Consider the following 17801-nt stretch of genomic DNA (forward strand, 5'->3'; position numbering starts at 1 on the left):
GGACTATCAGATTGGATCTAAGATTGGTACCAACTAGCAATAAATGTGGAACTAGACCTGATGGAGTACAAGAGGCACGGAAGGGCCAAAATCTGCCCAAAGAAGAGCTAGGGGAGATGCCTGCTGGGCCAGAAGCCCCCTGCCATGCTGACCCCTGGTCCCACCAAGCCTCCGAGGCACCCACCTGGCCCCTGTTTTTGATACAGCCAGGAGGGTCATTGAGCAGCAATCTGCCCAGCGCCAGTTCCTAGGGGAACTCCAAGAACACCAACTCCCCAAACCACAAAGAAGGCTTCCAAGAAGGGGAAAGAGAAATCTTAAGTGGTGCACCAGGTCTTTGAGGTTTCAGCCCTGCATAGCAAAGGAGACAAGTTGCAGTTAAACCTCTATGACAGTGAAAGCGAGGGGGAGGATGACCCAATGGTAAGTGAAACCATCAGCCCCTTATTGGCTCAGGTGGAAATTGTAGTGCCTAGCTTGGGAGTGAGGGGAATGGTGAAGGCCCTAATAGACTCCAGCTGCACTAGATGCTTGGTAAGCTTGCAAATGGTAGGCAACCTGGGGTTGCGAGTGCGGAATATGCACCAGCCTTTGAAGTTTGAGCAAGTTGATGGTTCTATGATAGGGAGATTGTCTGCCTTCTATCTAACTGAGTTGGTGCTCCTGAAGTTAGGTGACCATGAAGAAACCATTCAATTAGGTGGCACTGAGGATGGCTCAGGCCATGATATTGGGGCTAGCCTGGTTAACAAAGTGGCACCCTACCATGCATTGGAGAAGGGACAGGAGAGGTGTAGTAAGGTGAATATGGGTCCCACTCCCTTGGGGAAAAGCGCCCAAAGCTAAACATCAAAGGGAGGAAAGGAAGAGAGCTGAGAGTACAAAGGGCGTGTCAAAATGTCAGAGAGTCCAGACATTCCCAAAGAATACCAGGATTTAGTGGAGGTGTTCAGTGAGAAGGAATGTGATGCCTTGCTCCCCCATCGTCCCGCAGACTACGCAACTGAGATCTTGCCTGGAGAGAAACTCCCCAAGCCAAAGATGTATTCAATGACACTGAAAGAAATGATGGAGCTAAGAGACTACATTGACAAGAATCTAGCTAGCGGGTTAATCCAGGCTGCTAAATCCTGAGTGGCAGTGCCAGTGCTGTTTAAAGAGAAGACAGATGGCTCGCTGAGATTGTGCATTGATTTCCATGGGATAAACAGAGTATGTGTGGAAAATATGTATCCCCTTCCCCTCATGAAAGACATGCTGGGCCATCTAGCAAAAGGGAAGGTGTTTACTAAGTTGACTTGAGGGAGATGTATTACTGGGTTAGGATCAAGGAAGGTGATGAATGGAAGACAGTGTTTAACTGTCCGCTAGGTTGCTACCAGTTTAAAGTGAGGCCTTTTGGGCTACAAGGAGCCCCTGCTATATTTATGCAGGTAATTAACAAAGTGCTGCATGAGCACCTATATGGAGAGGTCCTAGTGTATTTAGATGACATCCTCATCTATTCTGGGATGATGGAAGAGCACATGAAGTTAGTACAGCAGGTGTTGAGAAAACGTTTGGATGCTAAGCTATGCCAAGTTGTCAAAATACGAATTTCACAAGACCAACGTGGACTATCTAGGCTACAGAGTGGAGTGGGAGATGGATCTGGGAAAAGTGAAGTGCACTCTGGAAAGGCAAGCCTGCCTGGACCTGTAAGCAATTGCAAAGCTTTCTAGGGTTCACAAATTTCTACCGCCAGTTTATCCCGTCCTTTGCAAAAATCACCTTGCTGTTCATGGAGCTGTTGAAGATGGGCCCAGGGGGAGGGAAACCCTGAACCAGCCAGGCATCGAACTGGACAATGGAATGCCAAACAACATTTGAAAGCTTAAGAGACTGTTTGCGGCATAGCCTGTCCTAAAGCACCCTATCCAGTGGTGGGATTCAAATATGTGAACAACCAGTTCTACGTGTGGATGCTTCTTCTGGATGTCCATTCTGGGCCTGGGCAACAAAAAAATAGCTACCGGTTCTGCTGAAGTGGTGCAAATTGGCTGAATCCCACCACTGACCCTAACCCCGAGGAGCCATTTGTAATTCAAGCAGATGCCAGTGATGTTGTGGTGGGGGTGATGCTGCTTCAAAAGAACAGAGAGAGGCTAAATGAAACAGAGGCAATGGGCAGTATGGGAGAAGGAAGCCTTCACTATGTGGTGGGCACTACTGACAGGGAGACAATTCCTAGAGGAAAGTAAAATCCCCTTCAAAGTTTGGACTGATTTTTTGCACCTGACATAACCACACCTTCCCTACCTGTTGTCTTCCAGATGTGTTGGATTCATGAAATCCTTGGTTGAGATGGGAAGAACCTTCCTGCCTATATGTTCTGAGCATTTCTATAGCAAAGCTTCTAATTTTATAATGCCTTATGAATAGCATTTTGGTGGACAATAGCCACAGAGAAGAAAATTTCTGCCATAATAGTTATATTATAAAAATGCCATCTCCCTATAAACTTTACAAAATGGTCTAATTTTTCTCCCGGATCAAAAATGGTAGAAGGCAAGGACTGGCCTTGAAGGAGAAGGGGAAGAACTGCTACTAAAGCAATGGTCAGATAATAGAGACTTGAGAAATTTCTCACTAATTTGAGAAAAGGTCTCAGATGGGTGCCTCTCTAATTCATATGGAGATAAAGTGAGAATGAGATTCTGATGTGTTTGCCAGATTCTGTTACTACACCTATTAACAATAAAAGTAGTCCTGATCTACCCCTGGTGTTGGTTTCTTAGTCTGGTCTGCCTTGTGGGGCTAATAGGAATAGAATAATTTTTGAATTTCTCTGGATTTACTCTATCTCTGACCCACTCTCAGATCTTTTACCCTCATATAATGTTGAAACTCTTGATATCAGGGAATGAAAGGCTGCAGGTGTTTCTAAAGAGGCCAGGAAAAAGGGATTTGATATCAGATTGTTTTAAATGAATCTTATTCATTTTCAGGGAAGTAAGCAACTTAGAAACTTGTATAATTGGAGGAATACTCTAGCTGCCACAGCATGAATTCTCCTCAGACAAATATTCTGGATTTCTTCCATTACCTCATAGGCATAGGAAGCTCTACAAGGTGTAAAAGACTGAAAGCAAAGCATAAACCTATTTCTGACAGACCCTAAGCATACTCAGAATCAATTGTCATAGAGAAAAGCTTACTCAAGTGCACAAACTTGTAATCAAAGCAGACTCGTTGCTGCAGATAATGAAACTGATCATAATTTATTCAACTTGTGTGCTGCCTAATTCACAATAACTCTGAGTGGCAAATCAACTATAAAATAAATTACAATAAAACCAATAAAACATAAAAGATAATGATAAAAAATGAAAATGAAGAGAAAATCTTACTCTCCCTTACCAAAGGCCTGGGTGAAGAAAACACAGTTCATAAATTGATAGAGGAGAATATTTGTAGCTCAGGGTTGAAATGAGGCCTCCTTGGTGTTCTCTAAGTTTGTTTTCTTGCAGACATTTCATTACCCAAACTAGGTAACATCATCAGTGCTAACAGGGAGTGAGGTTTGCGCTCATTTTATATTCTAGTCACTTGCCCTGTCAATGTTGGTGAGAGTGGTCCTTTGGTTGAGCTATTTATTGTTAGCTTGTTTGGCAATCCCTTGATTGAGGTATTGTTTGCTTTGTGATTGTAAATCTAACATTAATGTTAGTATTAATCTTTGCTTATCTGGGTGTTTATTGCTGATGGGAAGTGTTTTAGTCTTTTTGTTCCCTTTTTGGCTTGTTGATTGTCTCTTTTGAATTATATGTAGATGTTGTTTATGTCTATGTGCATGTTAATGTCTGATTTGTCAGAGTGCCAGGCTTCTAGGAATTCTCTAATGTTTTTGCACTTGGCTTGGTCTAGGATAGTCACATTTCACAGTTCATAAATCATCTTCCTTCATTGGTTCTTGACATTTCAGTTGCTGTTTGACTGGTTTACTGATTTACATCTATTTATCTAATTCCTGACCTCCTGGCTTTGATTCCTCAGTCTTGATAGACTACTGGGTGATTTCTATTTTCTGCTTGCAAACTCTCCAATCAGTCTCAAATGGGAGGGACATTTTATTTTATATGGCTGGAATTCTCTCTTTGATCTCAGAGAAAAAAATCATATATACTGGTACATGATTCCACTAAATCTAGGATACTTCCTAGATGCCATAAGACTGCAGTTTATGGTGTTATTTCTTGTATTTTTCCATTTGAGACTGAATTGCTGTAAATTATAGAAGAAAGAAATGGAAATGTACTGAAAAATAAAGAGAATGATAATATTAATGCTCTCATGTTACTAAGCTGATAAAATTCAAGGACTCATCCAGGCAATCATCAAGACTCAACACTGACTTGAAGGCACAACAATAAATGAATGAATGAATATATAAAAAATATTTTTTTTTAAAAAAAAACAATCAAGTCATGCAGCACTGATGAAAAAGCCTCTAAATTTCTTCCTTTCCACTGGTGAAGACATCATATATGTCAGTGCCTTTTCGGGCTCTTAAGAAACAGAAAGAATGAAGTGTTTGTCCTCTCTTGTTATAGAAGCTTTGCAGTAAAAAAACTTATCAAATTCTCTTTTCATTAATTTAATCATGGCTCATTGATTGCAAGCAGTCTTTGAACATACCTGCCTATTATCTATTGTTATGGCCCCGTATTTGGATGATCAGCTGTTCCCAGCATAACTATGTTTTGTGATGGTACAAAAGCCAGACTATAGGATGGATTTAAAATTAAATTAACATCATACATCTGGTATGTTACCAGTGAATAAGAGCAATACATGTAGTCCTCAACATATGACACAATTGGACTAATATTTCTGCTGTTAACAAGGTGGTTGTTAAATGATTTTCAGCCAATTTGGGGCTCTTTTTGCCATGGTTAAGTGAATCACATGGTTAAGTGAATCTGGTTTCTCCCATTGGTTTTGCTTGTTGGAAGCTGGCTGGGAAGGTTGCAAATGGCAATTACATAATACCTGGATATTAGAAATGTAATAAATGCATGCTAGTTGCCAAGTGCCCGAATTTTAATCATGTGATTGTGTGGCTGCTGTGATGGTCATAAATGTGAGGACTATGATAGAAGGTGTTGAAGCTATAGGAATCTTGGGGGGGGAGCAATCATGCGATATTGGAATTCAACATTATGCAAGCATAAGCAATAGAACTTAGTCAAATTAGTCTTTGACTTTAAGAAAGCTAATTTCAATAAACTTAGAGACAGCTTGGGAAGGATTCCATAGATGAGAATCCTCAAGGGGCAAACAACTCAAGAAGCTTGGGAAATTTTGAAAAGTAAGATTATAAAAGCCCAGTCTAGCACAATACCAATGAAGAAGAAAAATAACAGCTCTCAAAAGAACCCAGCATGGCTGCATAAAGAACTCTCTGATAAATTGAAGAAAGACAAAAAGACAAGTATAAAAAGTGGAAAGAGGGGCACATAGCTAAGGCAGAGTATCAGCAAATAGCCCGAGTCTGCAAAGATAAAGTGAGGAAAGCTAAGGCTCAAAATGAACCAAGGCTTGTGACAAAAATCAAAAATAACAAAAAAAGCTTCTTTCAACCTGTAAAAAACAAGAAACAAAAGTCAGGGAAATGATTGGTCCATTAGTGGGAGAAAGTGGCAAGAAGGTGACAAGCAACAGGGAGAAAGCAGAACTACTTAACTCATTTTTTGCATCCGTCTTTACAGAAAGGGAAAAAACAGTTCAACGTATCAAAACAGTACTGTAAAAAAGAGATTAGAAACACAAGTTAAAATCGGCAAGAAAATGATAAGTGAGCACCTGTCTACCCTAGATGAGTTCAGACCACCAGGACCAGATGGATTATACCCCAAGATTCTGAAGGAACTGGCAGACGTGATCTCAGAACCACTGAACTGTATCTTTCAATGATCCTGAAGCACTGGGGACTACCAGATGATTGGAAAAGAGCTGATATAGTTCCCATCTTCAAAAAAGGAAAAAAATAAATCTAGGAAACTACAGACCTATCAGCCTGACCTCAATACCTGGGAAGATTCTGGAAAAGATAAGCAAGCAACAAATCAGTGAACACTAGAGGGAAACAAAGTCATTACTAAAAGCCAACATGGGTTTGTCAAAAACAGATCATGCCAGACAAATCTTATTGCATTCTTTGACAAGGTGACCAAATTAGTGGACCAGAAGAATGCTGTGGATATAATTTACTTGGACTTCAGTAAGGCATTTGATAAAGTAGACCACAACCTACTACTTGATAAGATAGAAAAATGTGGGTTAGACAGCATCACCACCAGATGGATTCATAACTGGCTGACCAACCACACTCAACATGTAGTCCTCAATGGAACTGCATCTACATGGAGGGAAGTATGTAGTGGGGTACCCCAAGGCTCTGTTTTAGGCCCACTACTCTTCAACATCTTCATCAACAATTTGGATGAGGGGATCGATGAGGAACTCATCAGATTTGCAGATGACACCAAGTTTGCAGGAATAGCCAATAGTCCAGAAGATAGGCTTAAGATACAGAAGGATCTTGACAGACTTGAACATTGGGCGCTATCTATTCAATAGTGAAAAAAGTAAGGTTCTACATTTAGGCAAGAAAACCCAAATGATCAGATACATTATAGGTGGTACCTTGCTCAACAGTAGTAACTTTGAGAGGGATCTTGGAGTTCTAGTGGACAATCACTTAAATATGATCCAGCAGTGTGCTGCAGCTGTCAAAAAAGCCAACACAGTTCTAGGCTGCATTAATAGAGGGACAGAATCAAGATCACGTGAAGTGTTAATACCACTTTATAATGCCTTGGTAAAGCCACACTTGGAATACTGGATCCAGTTTTGATCACCACAGTGTAAAAAAGATGTTGAGACTCTAGAAAGAGTACAGAGAAGAGCAATAAAGGTGATTAGGGGACTGGAGTCTAAAACATATAAAGAACGGTTGCTGGAGTTGGGTATGTCTAGTTTAATGAAAAGAAGGACTAGGGGTGACATGATAGCAGTGTTCCAATATCTCAGGGGTTACCACAAAGAAGAGGGAATCAAGCTATTTTCCAAAGCACCTGAGGGCAGAACAAGAAGCAATGGATGGAAACTAATCAAGGAGAGAAGCAACTTAGAACTAAGGAGAAATTTCCTGACAGTTAGAACAATTAATCAGTGCAACAATGTGCCTCCAGAAGTTGTGAATGCTCCAATACTTGAAGTTTTTTAGAAGAGATTGGACAACCATTTATCTGAAATGGCATAGGGTTTCCTGTCTGAGCATGGGGTTGGACTATAAGAACTCCGAGGTCCCTTCCAACTCTGTTATTCTATTCTTGTCTAACTGGTTGCAAGTCACTTTTTCAGTGCCATTGTAACTTCACTAAAGTAATGGTTGTAAGTCAACTACCTACATTTAAGAACAATCACCCTTTCAGTAAGTATACTTTTTGCTAATCCATTTCCTCAAGAGGAAAAGCATGCAGAACCTACTTCCAAATAGCCAAGCCAACCATATATACTCATCACATAAGTTTCAAAGTTTTTGATGCAATGAGTAGCAAGGTTTCCATGCTAAGTACATTCCATACAAGTTCTCTAGATCAGACATGTCAAACTCGCATAATCACATGACGTTGTGCGACATATCGGAACTTTTTCCCCATTTCCGGCAATGGAGTGGGTGCGGTTTCCTCGTGACGCATCTGTTGGCAGTTTGACACCCCTTCTCTAGATTATCAAAAAAGCCTCAACTGGCATGTTCCACTCAGCCAAACTGACTAAATTTACAGGCATGTAGGACTGTTTTCGCTACCCAGTCCATATTTATGAAGCAATTATACTCAGCAGTCATTGAGGACTAAAAGAAATTTTAGCAACAAAGCACAACCATGACTGAATAAATTCTGTTACAATATCAGTCCAGGGAGATTGCCAAGGTTTCCATATTTTGACAAATCACTTCTAAGCTCTACAATTGCATTTAAGCTTGATAACAGAAAGAAGTTTAACCTTAATGCCTGGAAATCCTTTCTGGCTTTTTACTGAAAAAAAGGAAGATAAATTTGTAATTTATGGGTTTGAAAATTAGAAACAGTAGTTTATGGAAAAAAGGAAATTATGAAAAAAACTTAGAAAGGGTATAAAATATAAATGCATTTATAACCTCTGTCAAAAGGACTGGACACCTCTTTTTATTATCTGTTTTCTTTTCTATTTCTATTTCTTTTCCTGTTTTCTTTTATATAATAATAATAATAATAATAATAATAATAATAATAATAATAATAATAATAATAATAATAATATGAGGTTCAACTGTAATTGATGGTGCTATAATTTAAAATATTATTTTCAGAAGTTATTATGTTATTATGTTATTACTGTAAAATGTATAATTGCCTCCATTTTAAAAATGATTGGTAGTACATCAGAACTCCATTTTTCAAGCTATACAGTGTTTACTCTGTACATGTTTATATCAAACTCTTTTTTTTCCACATAGCTCCTAACCATAAATAAGATGGTTTACAAAGATTTAAGAAACCGTTTTTCAGTAGCAGTAATGTTTTTTTGCATTATTGCAGCTGGAAAGATAAGATAGATTAAGTAAACCATATTGTTTTGCGTCCATCAATACATTTCAACTTCTTTCAATATTTTAGGCTTTAAAAATACAGATGACAGAATTTTCCCAACAGCTAGATCAAAAAATAGTTTATAGCTTTGAGGGCCACAAATATTACATTAAAAATGGCTGGAAGCATTAACATTATAAATGGATTTTAAAAGGAATGTATTCATTGGACCAAGTGAGAGATGTACAATGTGGAAATATATATAAAAAATCTGACAAGGTCTTGGCCTATATAAAATTTCAGAGAAATATTTGAAAACAATATTTCATTTTGATTATGTTTTAGAAAAACAAAGTATGAGAAACAGAGAAACAAAAACAATAATTGTGATTTATATAATGTTTTATTATACTATGGAATAGATTGTACATCTGTACTTTCATGTTCTTAAAGCATCTGTAACCTGGAACATTCCAGAGATTATTAATACTATTAGTAGACACTCAAACCCAATAACTTTTGCTTGATATCACAACATTTCAGTATGATGACTTCTATGGATAAACTTAATTTTCCAGTGTATCTTATTTTATGAAAACCCAATAATCAACTTGGTGATGCATGATTAGTGCAGAACAAATAAGTATGAGAATGTTTTTATTTATAAGAAAATATCTAAGACTAACACTGATTCCATACTGATTGTCACAGATAAAGTAGTAGAACATCTCTGCCATAGACAAAATTATTCAAGATTGTATGCAGGGCTATTGCTGGTATCTTATTTACATAAGAGGCAGAGTTCTGAGTTGTTGGTACCCCAAGAAGGGAAGACTGATTGGAAAATTTACACCAATAATATTTTTTCAGCATCTGGATGGTGAAGATAAATATACATTTCTTAAGTAGCAGGGGACAATCAGAAGTAAAGTAGAATAACTGCTTCCTTGATTACTTTGATCAGAAATTGAGAAAATGTATTTTGATATATGGGCAGATGCTTCTTCGAAAAAAAAGATTTGTGAGAAAAGCAATGTTATTACTATAGGAGGAAATGAAAATGAAAAACTGAGATAATATTGCTTGCCAGTTCTAACATAAATCCTTAAATTAATATATTTATTTAATCTAATATTAAATAAGTTTATTTACTGACATTTGAACCACATATACTGCTTTGGAGAGGTGATTACCCTAACAATTAACAATTACTTTTTTTAAAAGATATCATTACAGTTTGCCCAAATTCTTCAGCACAAGATCAGAAGATAGCTGTTTTACAGAAAGGACACCTCTGCTGAAAGTTTCCACTAAAGGCAATGGGTAAGAGGTTTTTTTTAAAAAATGTGTATCTTATTTGATACTGAGCCCTAGAATATATTATTAACAGCTGAAATCATAACTACTTTGAAGGGGGCTCATCCCTATGCTTCTATATCATAAGTAACCTAACCATTAGAGAAAGAAATGCTAAGTATATACTACTTTAAATTTGTGAAGGAAACTTACATTAAATTCATTAATAACTATCAACAAAGCAATGCTGACATTCTCTTTCTTCTATAATAAAACAACTATTGTAGACTCCCTACAACTTATCAAATAATGGGGAGTTATGTGCTGGTCATGGATTTACAAAGACATTAATGAACAATAAAAGTATATAATCATTTTTGAAAATATATTTGTAGCCTTCCTTCTATCTGGCTAAGATATATAAGTTTCCTTGGAAGTATCCTTGGAAACCAATTCTTCTTCCTCCTAAAATCTGGGATATCCTGAGATTACTCAGGAGGATTCCTGATCGGAAATACTTTATTTAGCCATTTCCACAAGGATGACATGGATGATTTCATGGGATAGACTCCTGGTTGACTGATAACAATCAATAGGGTCTAAATGGACCAGATCATTGAATGAACTCAATCTAGCTCTAGGAAATATTGTAGCATATTGATTTTCAGTTTATTTTGCTATTTTGATATGTATCATTTTCTTTTTATGATGGTTTTTGATATATTTGTACACTGCTCAGAATCATTGTGAATTTGATGGCCATCCAAGGTGAATAAGTAAATAAAATAACTGATTACTCAAGCTTAGTAATGAGGTTGTGAAATAACATCTCCCTAAAACCCCAGAAGCATAGAATATTTTGATTAAAAGTGCTCTAATGCTGAGGTTTCTCCTGTAATGGAAAAGTCAGCATTGTTACTTATTGCAAAGGTATAAATAGCACATTAAGTTGTATTCCTCACAGGTTTAAGGAAGTATCATGTTCACAAGCAGATATATTCTAAAAGGATTAGCATCCTTGATTTCTGCTGTTCTTCAGTAGCCTTAGCTCCCAATGGGACAAATTTGAGAAGATCAGGCCATAATATATATTAATAGTTGTCCATGATGTTTTGTAGGTTAAAGTATACAGATGTTCATAATGCAGATTTCATCACAGATGACGACTCTTGGGAAAACAGTTCTGCCGAATTTGAGCAGAGATCTCAGCCAGGAAGTGAAATGACCAGCTTGTCCAGATCTGCTTCCTGCTCGGAAAAATGTGAAATATTGGACAATTTTCATGTCAAATTCAATTTATCCAAGATGAGGTATTGTACTGAGATTTTTTTTCTTTTCAGCAAATAAGTAAAGTAACATTCCTTTGCTAGAACTTCTATTGATTCAAGCAAAACGTTCCAATGAGCTAGATAATAATAAAGATGTTGAGACTCTAGAAAGAGTACAGAGAAGAGCAACAAAGATGATTAGGGGACTGGAGGCTAAAGCATATAAGGAACGGTTGCTGGAATTGGGTATGTCTAGTTTAATGAAGAGAAGGACGAGGGGGGACATGATAGCAGTGTTCCAATATCTCAGGGGGTGCCACAAAGAAGAGGGAGTCAAGCTATTCTCCAAAGCACCTGAAGGCAGGACAAGAAGCAACGGGTGGAAGCTAATCAAGGAGAGAAGCAACCTAGAACTAAGGAGAAACTTCCTGACAGTTAGAACAATTAACCAGTGGAATAACCTGCCTCCAGAAGTGGTGAATGCTCCAACACTGGAAGATTTTAAGAAGAGACTGGACAGCCATTTGTCCAAAATGGTATAGGGTTTCCTGCCTGAGTGGGGGGGTTGGACTAGATGACCTCCAAGGTCCCTTCCAACTTTACTACTACTACTACTACTACTACTACTACTACTACTACTACTACTACTACTACTACTACTATTATTATTATTATTATTATTATTATTATTATTTAGTCAGATTTATAGTCATATTATAATACTACAATACTGGAATATAGCCTCCTTTATCTCCCTACAAAATATTATATGTGAAATGATGCCCTTTTTATTTTAACTATGCTGTTAAAATTTAAGTAGGCTTTGGTTGCTGGAAAATTATTGTTTTTATTTATGTTTAAATGTTTTTGATTATGCTTTGATTTGTATTCTCAGTTACATTAATTTTATAGCAGAAAGATGTGCGATAAAGTAAACAAAGAAATAATCCTAGCTATATATACTGCTCAAAAAATAAAGGGAACATTTTACCATGGAACTGAAGGGGTTTGCGTTCCCTTTATTTTTGTGAGCAGTATATTTAGAAATAAGCCCTACAGAGTTTAATGAGAGTTTTTTTTTCTCTCTCTTTCTCTCAACTCTGTTTAGGCCCTTATCTGCATTTGAAAGCATGATTTGATTTAAGGAATCTTTTTAATCTATGGAATTAGTAAAGTAAAAAAACTCATAATTTTTCATACTATGTAACTGGTGACTAGTGGGAAAAAGAGATAAATTTAGTGATTTCTGCACCATGTGGTCAACTACAAATCCATCCTGTGACAATTCTGTAACATGTACAAGTTTCAGTCATGTAGATATAAGTTTATTCCCTCTAAGCTGCTACCTTGCTAAGAGGCACCCACAAAAACATATTTCCTGTTATGTTGGAAACTATTCAGAGATAGTTCTTACTGATTTTTTTTAACTTGGAACAGAAAGATGTACTCTAATTAATTAGATGAAAGGAAAAGAAATAGATTTATATTTTATTTCCAACTAGGCCTCAATACATTTTAAACATGTTTGCTCTTGAAAAGCATTGGAAATAAAATAACTGTGCACTTTGTTTTCTATAATCTACTGGAAAACATCACTACTAATATGTGTATTCCAGATGATTTAGTGGATATAGAATTCAAACAGATGTTTTATTCTATGATTTGTTACATATATTCATGTGAGAAAGCATGTCTTATCATCATCAGTCAGTTTTTGCTCCTATTTAGCAATCTACTTCTAGTTTGTTTGTTTTTTAGTTTCCCAGTTCAAAAAAACAGACACCTAATTTTATTTCCCACAGATATTTTGGAACAAATCTTTCTTTTCACATATTGTGCACCAGTCTCTAAAAAGATGTAAAAACTCTGGAAAGAGTGCAGAAAAGAGAACAAAGATAATTAGGTTTCAGGGTATGCCTAGTCTAGTGAAAAGAAGGACTAGGGGGTGACATGATAGCAGTATTTGAGAGGCTGCCACAAAGAAGAGGGTGTCAGCCTATTTTCTAAAGCATCAGAAGGCAAGACAAGAAACAATGGATGGAAACTAATCAAGGAAAGAAGCAACCTAGAACTAAGGAGACATTTCCTAACAATGAGAACAATTAACCAGTGGAATGGCTTGCCTTTAGAGGTTGTAGGTGCTTCATCACTGGAAGTTTTTAAGAAGAGACTGAACAGCTACCTGTCTGAAATGATATATGGTCTCCTGCTGGAACAGGGGGTTGGATTAGAAGACCTCAAGGTCCCTTCCAACTCTGTTATTCTGTTATTTCCTATTATGTTTAATAATTCAATCAATCAATTATCATTTTGTTTCTTAAAATCAATTACCCACTTAACACCCCCACCCCTCCCACAGATGCCCACATATGCCCAAACCACTTACCTACCCAAAATATTAAAGACATAACAAAATATCATATAGTTTAATAAAAGATTTTACTTCAGCAAAAATACAGCAAATGGCAATATATATTTCTTGCAGATCATTAGTTATTTTGGTTCATTGCCCAATGCAGCTATGCATCTAGATTAGCGACATGGAAATCATTAAATATTCTGTGAGGTTTGCTGTCATCCTAGTTCATAATATATTAAAGTGTTCATAATCAGGGCAATATAACCAGGGCATAACCAGGGCAATTATATTGGGCTGTGCTTACACAGCAATGATACAGAACAAAGAAAAGCTAGGCAGCTACTCTGTCTCAGAGTATAAATATGGATTGGTTGCTTCAAAGAGTCTACTGTATGAAATGTGAATGTCTGAACAGGTTGCCAAGCCTCACTAAGACTTTGTTCATAAAACAGTGCCAAATTTACACAACTGTAGGCAGAAGAGCACAACTACAGTTGTGTAAATTTGGCACTGTTTTATGAAGAAAGTCTTAGTGAGACATGGCAACCTGTTCAGAAATTCACATTTCACACAGTAGACTCTTTGAAGCAACCAATCCATATTTATACTCCGAGACAGTAAAGGAATAAAAGAAGAATATATTCTTGTTGGTACTGATGTATTGACTAGTTGAAGCCAAAAAACAGAGCAGTGAATATTCTCTGTTGTTAATTACTGTCACATAGAACAGCTCAGCTGGCAGCAGGAAGATATAATTCTTAGAATCAGTATGAAATCATGCCTATTATTTTTCTTCTGCACTCTTCCTTCCTTCCTGACCTTCCCTGTTTTATTTTAATTATGAATATAGGAATACATTAAAAGCTGTCCAGCTTTTCTTTGTTCTGTTATCATTGCTGTATAAGCACATCCCAATATAATTGCCCTGGTTATGCAGAACATTTGGCAGCCAGTCCTGCATTATATCCCTGGTGCTGCAACAGGCAAGCACTCTTGACAAATTGTTCCCCGAAATACTTTCGTGCAGTCCTGTTGAATAAACATGCTGGAGTTTCCAGAGACTGAGGTGGTCTAAATCTGCATAGTTACAGTGAAATAGCTGTGCTATAAGTGCTGCAGATCTGGAAAAAAAAACACCTCATTTTTTTTGGCAGTCATCAACACGGTAGGCAAAAAATAACTGCAAACAAAGCAAGTCCCAAACAGCAAAGGTAAAACTTCAATACAATGAATTCTAGGGTAGATATTTGGATGGTAATTGTGTATAAAACCAGTCTTTGTTACAGCTAATTCAACTCATCAGAGCATTTATCTAATATGTTAAAGGGTTGCTAGTCAGTGAGAATGCTTTTAAGTGTTATAGTTGATTAACAAGTTCCTATCTCCTTATTACTTAGTTGAGTTTATTATTTTAAGGATGTGCTTTTCTGGACATCTAAATGATTAGTTTAATGTTTCCTGATTGTTATTGCTATTATGGACAGTCTGTTTCTAGACATCATATTTTAAATTTAAATCTTAATTCAAAAGGTTAAACCTTTTCTTTGGTTTATGACTTTGCTGGTTGATGGAAATAAAGAGACTTAACTTATAACACACATTTGTAAAATGAGAGCCTTAAATGTGTAAATTATAATTACAGTCACACATTCCTTTTTTCATAAAAACTATGGAAGTACAGTAGTTTCCTATTACTTTCTTCCAGAATGTTTGTTGACTTTTTGCATCTGGTTCACAGCCCTGTATTCCCTGGTAGTCTCTCATCCAACTATTAACATTTTGCTTCCAAGCCAGACAAATTTGGGTAGAGGCACTATCAACTGCTGAAACAAGACACGTCAGATATAATATATGTATCACATGTAGAATAGCCAAATTTCATTCTGTTTCAATCTTTCTCATCTCTAGTTAAAGAACAAAATGTAGACATATTGTACAGCATTGTATAGTCTACTGCTGTTACCCTTACATACCCATGATATGGGCAGGAAAACATGAGTTATTTAGCTAATTAGCAGTTATATCAAGTGTCTCTAAGTGGCATGCTTGGAGTTTTAAGGGGCCTATACCATAATGAAATGGACAGAACTTACCCATTTGCAAACACTTATCACTGTACATTACAACAGAAAATAGTAATACTGAAAGAAAAGTAATTTGCTCAAAAAAGTAACCCTATGATAGAAGTGGAATCAAGTTAAAAGAACACAAAGACACTTCTAGAATTAACAATTTAGAGCTCCCAATGTCTGTGTCACAGAAGGAAAACCAATAAATGCAAAGCCCAATAACTTGGTCCAAAATATTGTCTAGATAAATTAAATATGTTCTGAGCTTTCATTGACAATTACTTGTTTGCCGTTACAAAAACAAAACAAAGTACTTGTTTCTCACAAAACTGATATTCAGACAAACCCACCCACAAAAGCAAAACACTCATTCACATCTTATATCCATCTCTCTCTTCCCTGCCAGAAACTTGAGCAAAACTCACACCATCACATATAAATTCAGGCAAAATGTATATTGCATCAGACAGCTCTCCAAATCTCTGGGAAAATATAGCAAAAAGGCAAAAAAAATTCAGAATCATGTCCAACACAAGAAAACTAAAGCACTCATAAAATCCATGCAAAACATCCAATGTTCACAACCATATATTCAGGAATGAGAACTGCATATTATCTCCCTTGTTTCTGTGGGCAAAATCTTCAGTATACCAAAACAGAGCATCAATTTAAAGCAACAAAATCATCACAGAAAATTCAAAGCTGAACACCACTTTTGCTTTATGGTCCACTGATTTTTCTAGTACAAAAGGTTTCTTACTGAGGTTATGTTTTTCCCTACTAATTTAATTACTTTTTTTTCTTCCTGTATTTTTCTAAAAATACAGGATCTGCTTCCCCCCACATCTCCCAAACAACCAACTGTTGATCCATTAATTTCAACAGAAATTAGCCCACCAGCTTGTCATCCAAGCCTGATGTTATGGGCTGAGAGTGACTGGCCCAAGCCATCCAGCTGGCTTTTTTAAAATAATATTTTATTAATTTTCTAATTTTACAATTAAACATTTAAAAAACAATGTGGTGACTGGGTTAATCAATAACTCAATAACATACATAAATCTTTAGTACAAATCTCAAGTTACAACATCAGATATTTCCTCTCTTTTCCCCTTACTATCTACTATCTTGTATTAGGCTAGTATAGTTCTTATTATTATCAACTAAGTAAAACCATCTTTGTTACATTTATCAATAATTTTAGCTTATACATATCTTAATTGTGTTTGCATTCAATCCTTATATATAATCAGTGTCCTGTTATTGCTTCCCCCCCCCAAGCTTTAATTTCCCATCAATATTCAAATTAACATTTGGTATTTATAATTTCCAAGCTTTAGGTAACCAAAGTTTCCCTTGTCTCAACTTCTTCCTTTTTCCCTTTTCATAACAAAATCTAATATTCTAAATACACATCTTATCTATTTGCATATAATCTTGTTCTGTTTTCTAAAAGTTATCTATTTTCCACCATATTAAACCAAGAGTCTATTAGTCTTGTTACACATCTTACCTATTCAGTTATAATGTTACTTTATTTTCTAAGAATTATCTATTTTCCACCATATTCAACCCATTAATCAGTAATATGAAATCCCCTCTAATAAATCAAAACCCTAGTTTCCTTCAGCCTTACTCTGGCTTTCTTCTTTTGCCAACTGACCTTTCATGTCAGTACTTTTGAATCATCAAACAGTTCTCCCTCTATTACTATGTGTATTATTTGAAATAAGAAAGACCATTCGATTACAGGTTTTTTGGAAGAACTAGCCCATTTGTATTCATTATATTGCCTCCCTATTATTCCAATTTCCCACAATTGTCCTGATGGGTTTATCTTCCATTCCATCTGTTCTTCCTTTTCCTCAACTTTCTTCTGATGTATGTAAAAAGTCTTTTCCATTCTCAGTGTTGTCACTCCCTTTTCTGATTTTTCCATTGACTGGATCTGTTGGTCAGTTGGGTCTTCTGTCTTAGTGTTTAGTTGTTTCACTTCTCCTTTTATTTTCTGCATTGTTAGTTCTTTGGTTGTAGTCAAGGTCTGGGTTTGTATATCTAAGCTAGCATCTTTTTCCTTTATGTTGCATCTTATCTTGTCACAAGCTGAAAGAATGGTTTCGTGTATTGATTTCAACATAGAAAGGATTTTTTCCTGATCTTCATCCATATTCTCTTAATAATATGTTAAAGA

At 36.4% G+C, this 17801-nt stretch overlaps 1 protein-coding gene across 1 annotated transcript in view; it reads left to right on the plus strand.

The window, feature by feature from the left end:
- Positions 1–17801, plus strand: part of OCA2 (OCA2 melanosomal transmembrane protein) — a gene marked incomplete at its 3' end in the record, with an annotated part of 172849 nt that overhangs the window by 18472 nt on the left and 136576 nt on the right. Inside the window, exons 2-3 of the mRNA XM_029283403.1 lie at positions 9843–9941; positions 11033–11224. Of these exons, the coding sequence (XP_029139236.1) occupies positions 9843–9941; positions 11033–11224 (291 nt within the window). The remainder of the gene's footprint in view (positions 1–9842; positions 9942–11032; positions 11225–17801) is intronic.

This window comes from Protobothrops mucrosquamatus, unplaced genomic scaffold (assembly GCF_001527695.2).
Source record: "Protobothrops mucrosquamatus isolate PMUCROS unplaced genomic scaffold, P.Mucros_1.0 scaffold77, whole genome shotgun sequence".
In the NCBI taxonomy this organism is placed as follows: domain Eukaryota; kingdom Metazoa; phylum Chordata; class Lepidosauria; order Squamata; family Viperidae; genus Protobothrops; species Protobothrops mucrosquamatus.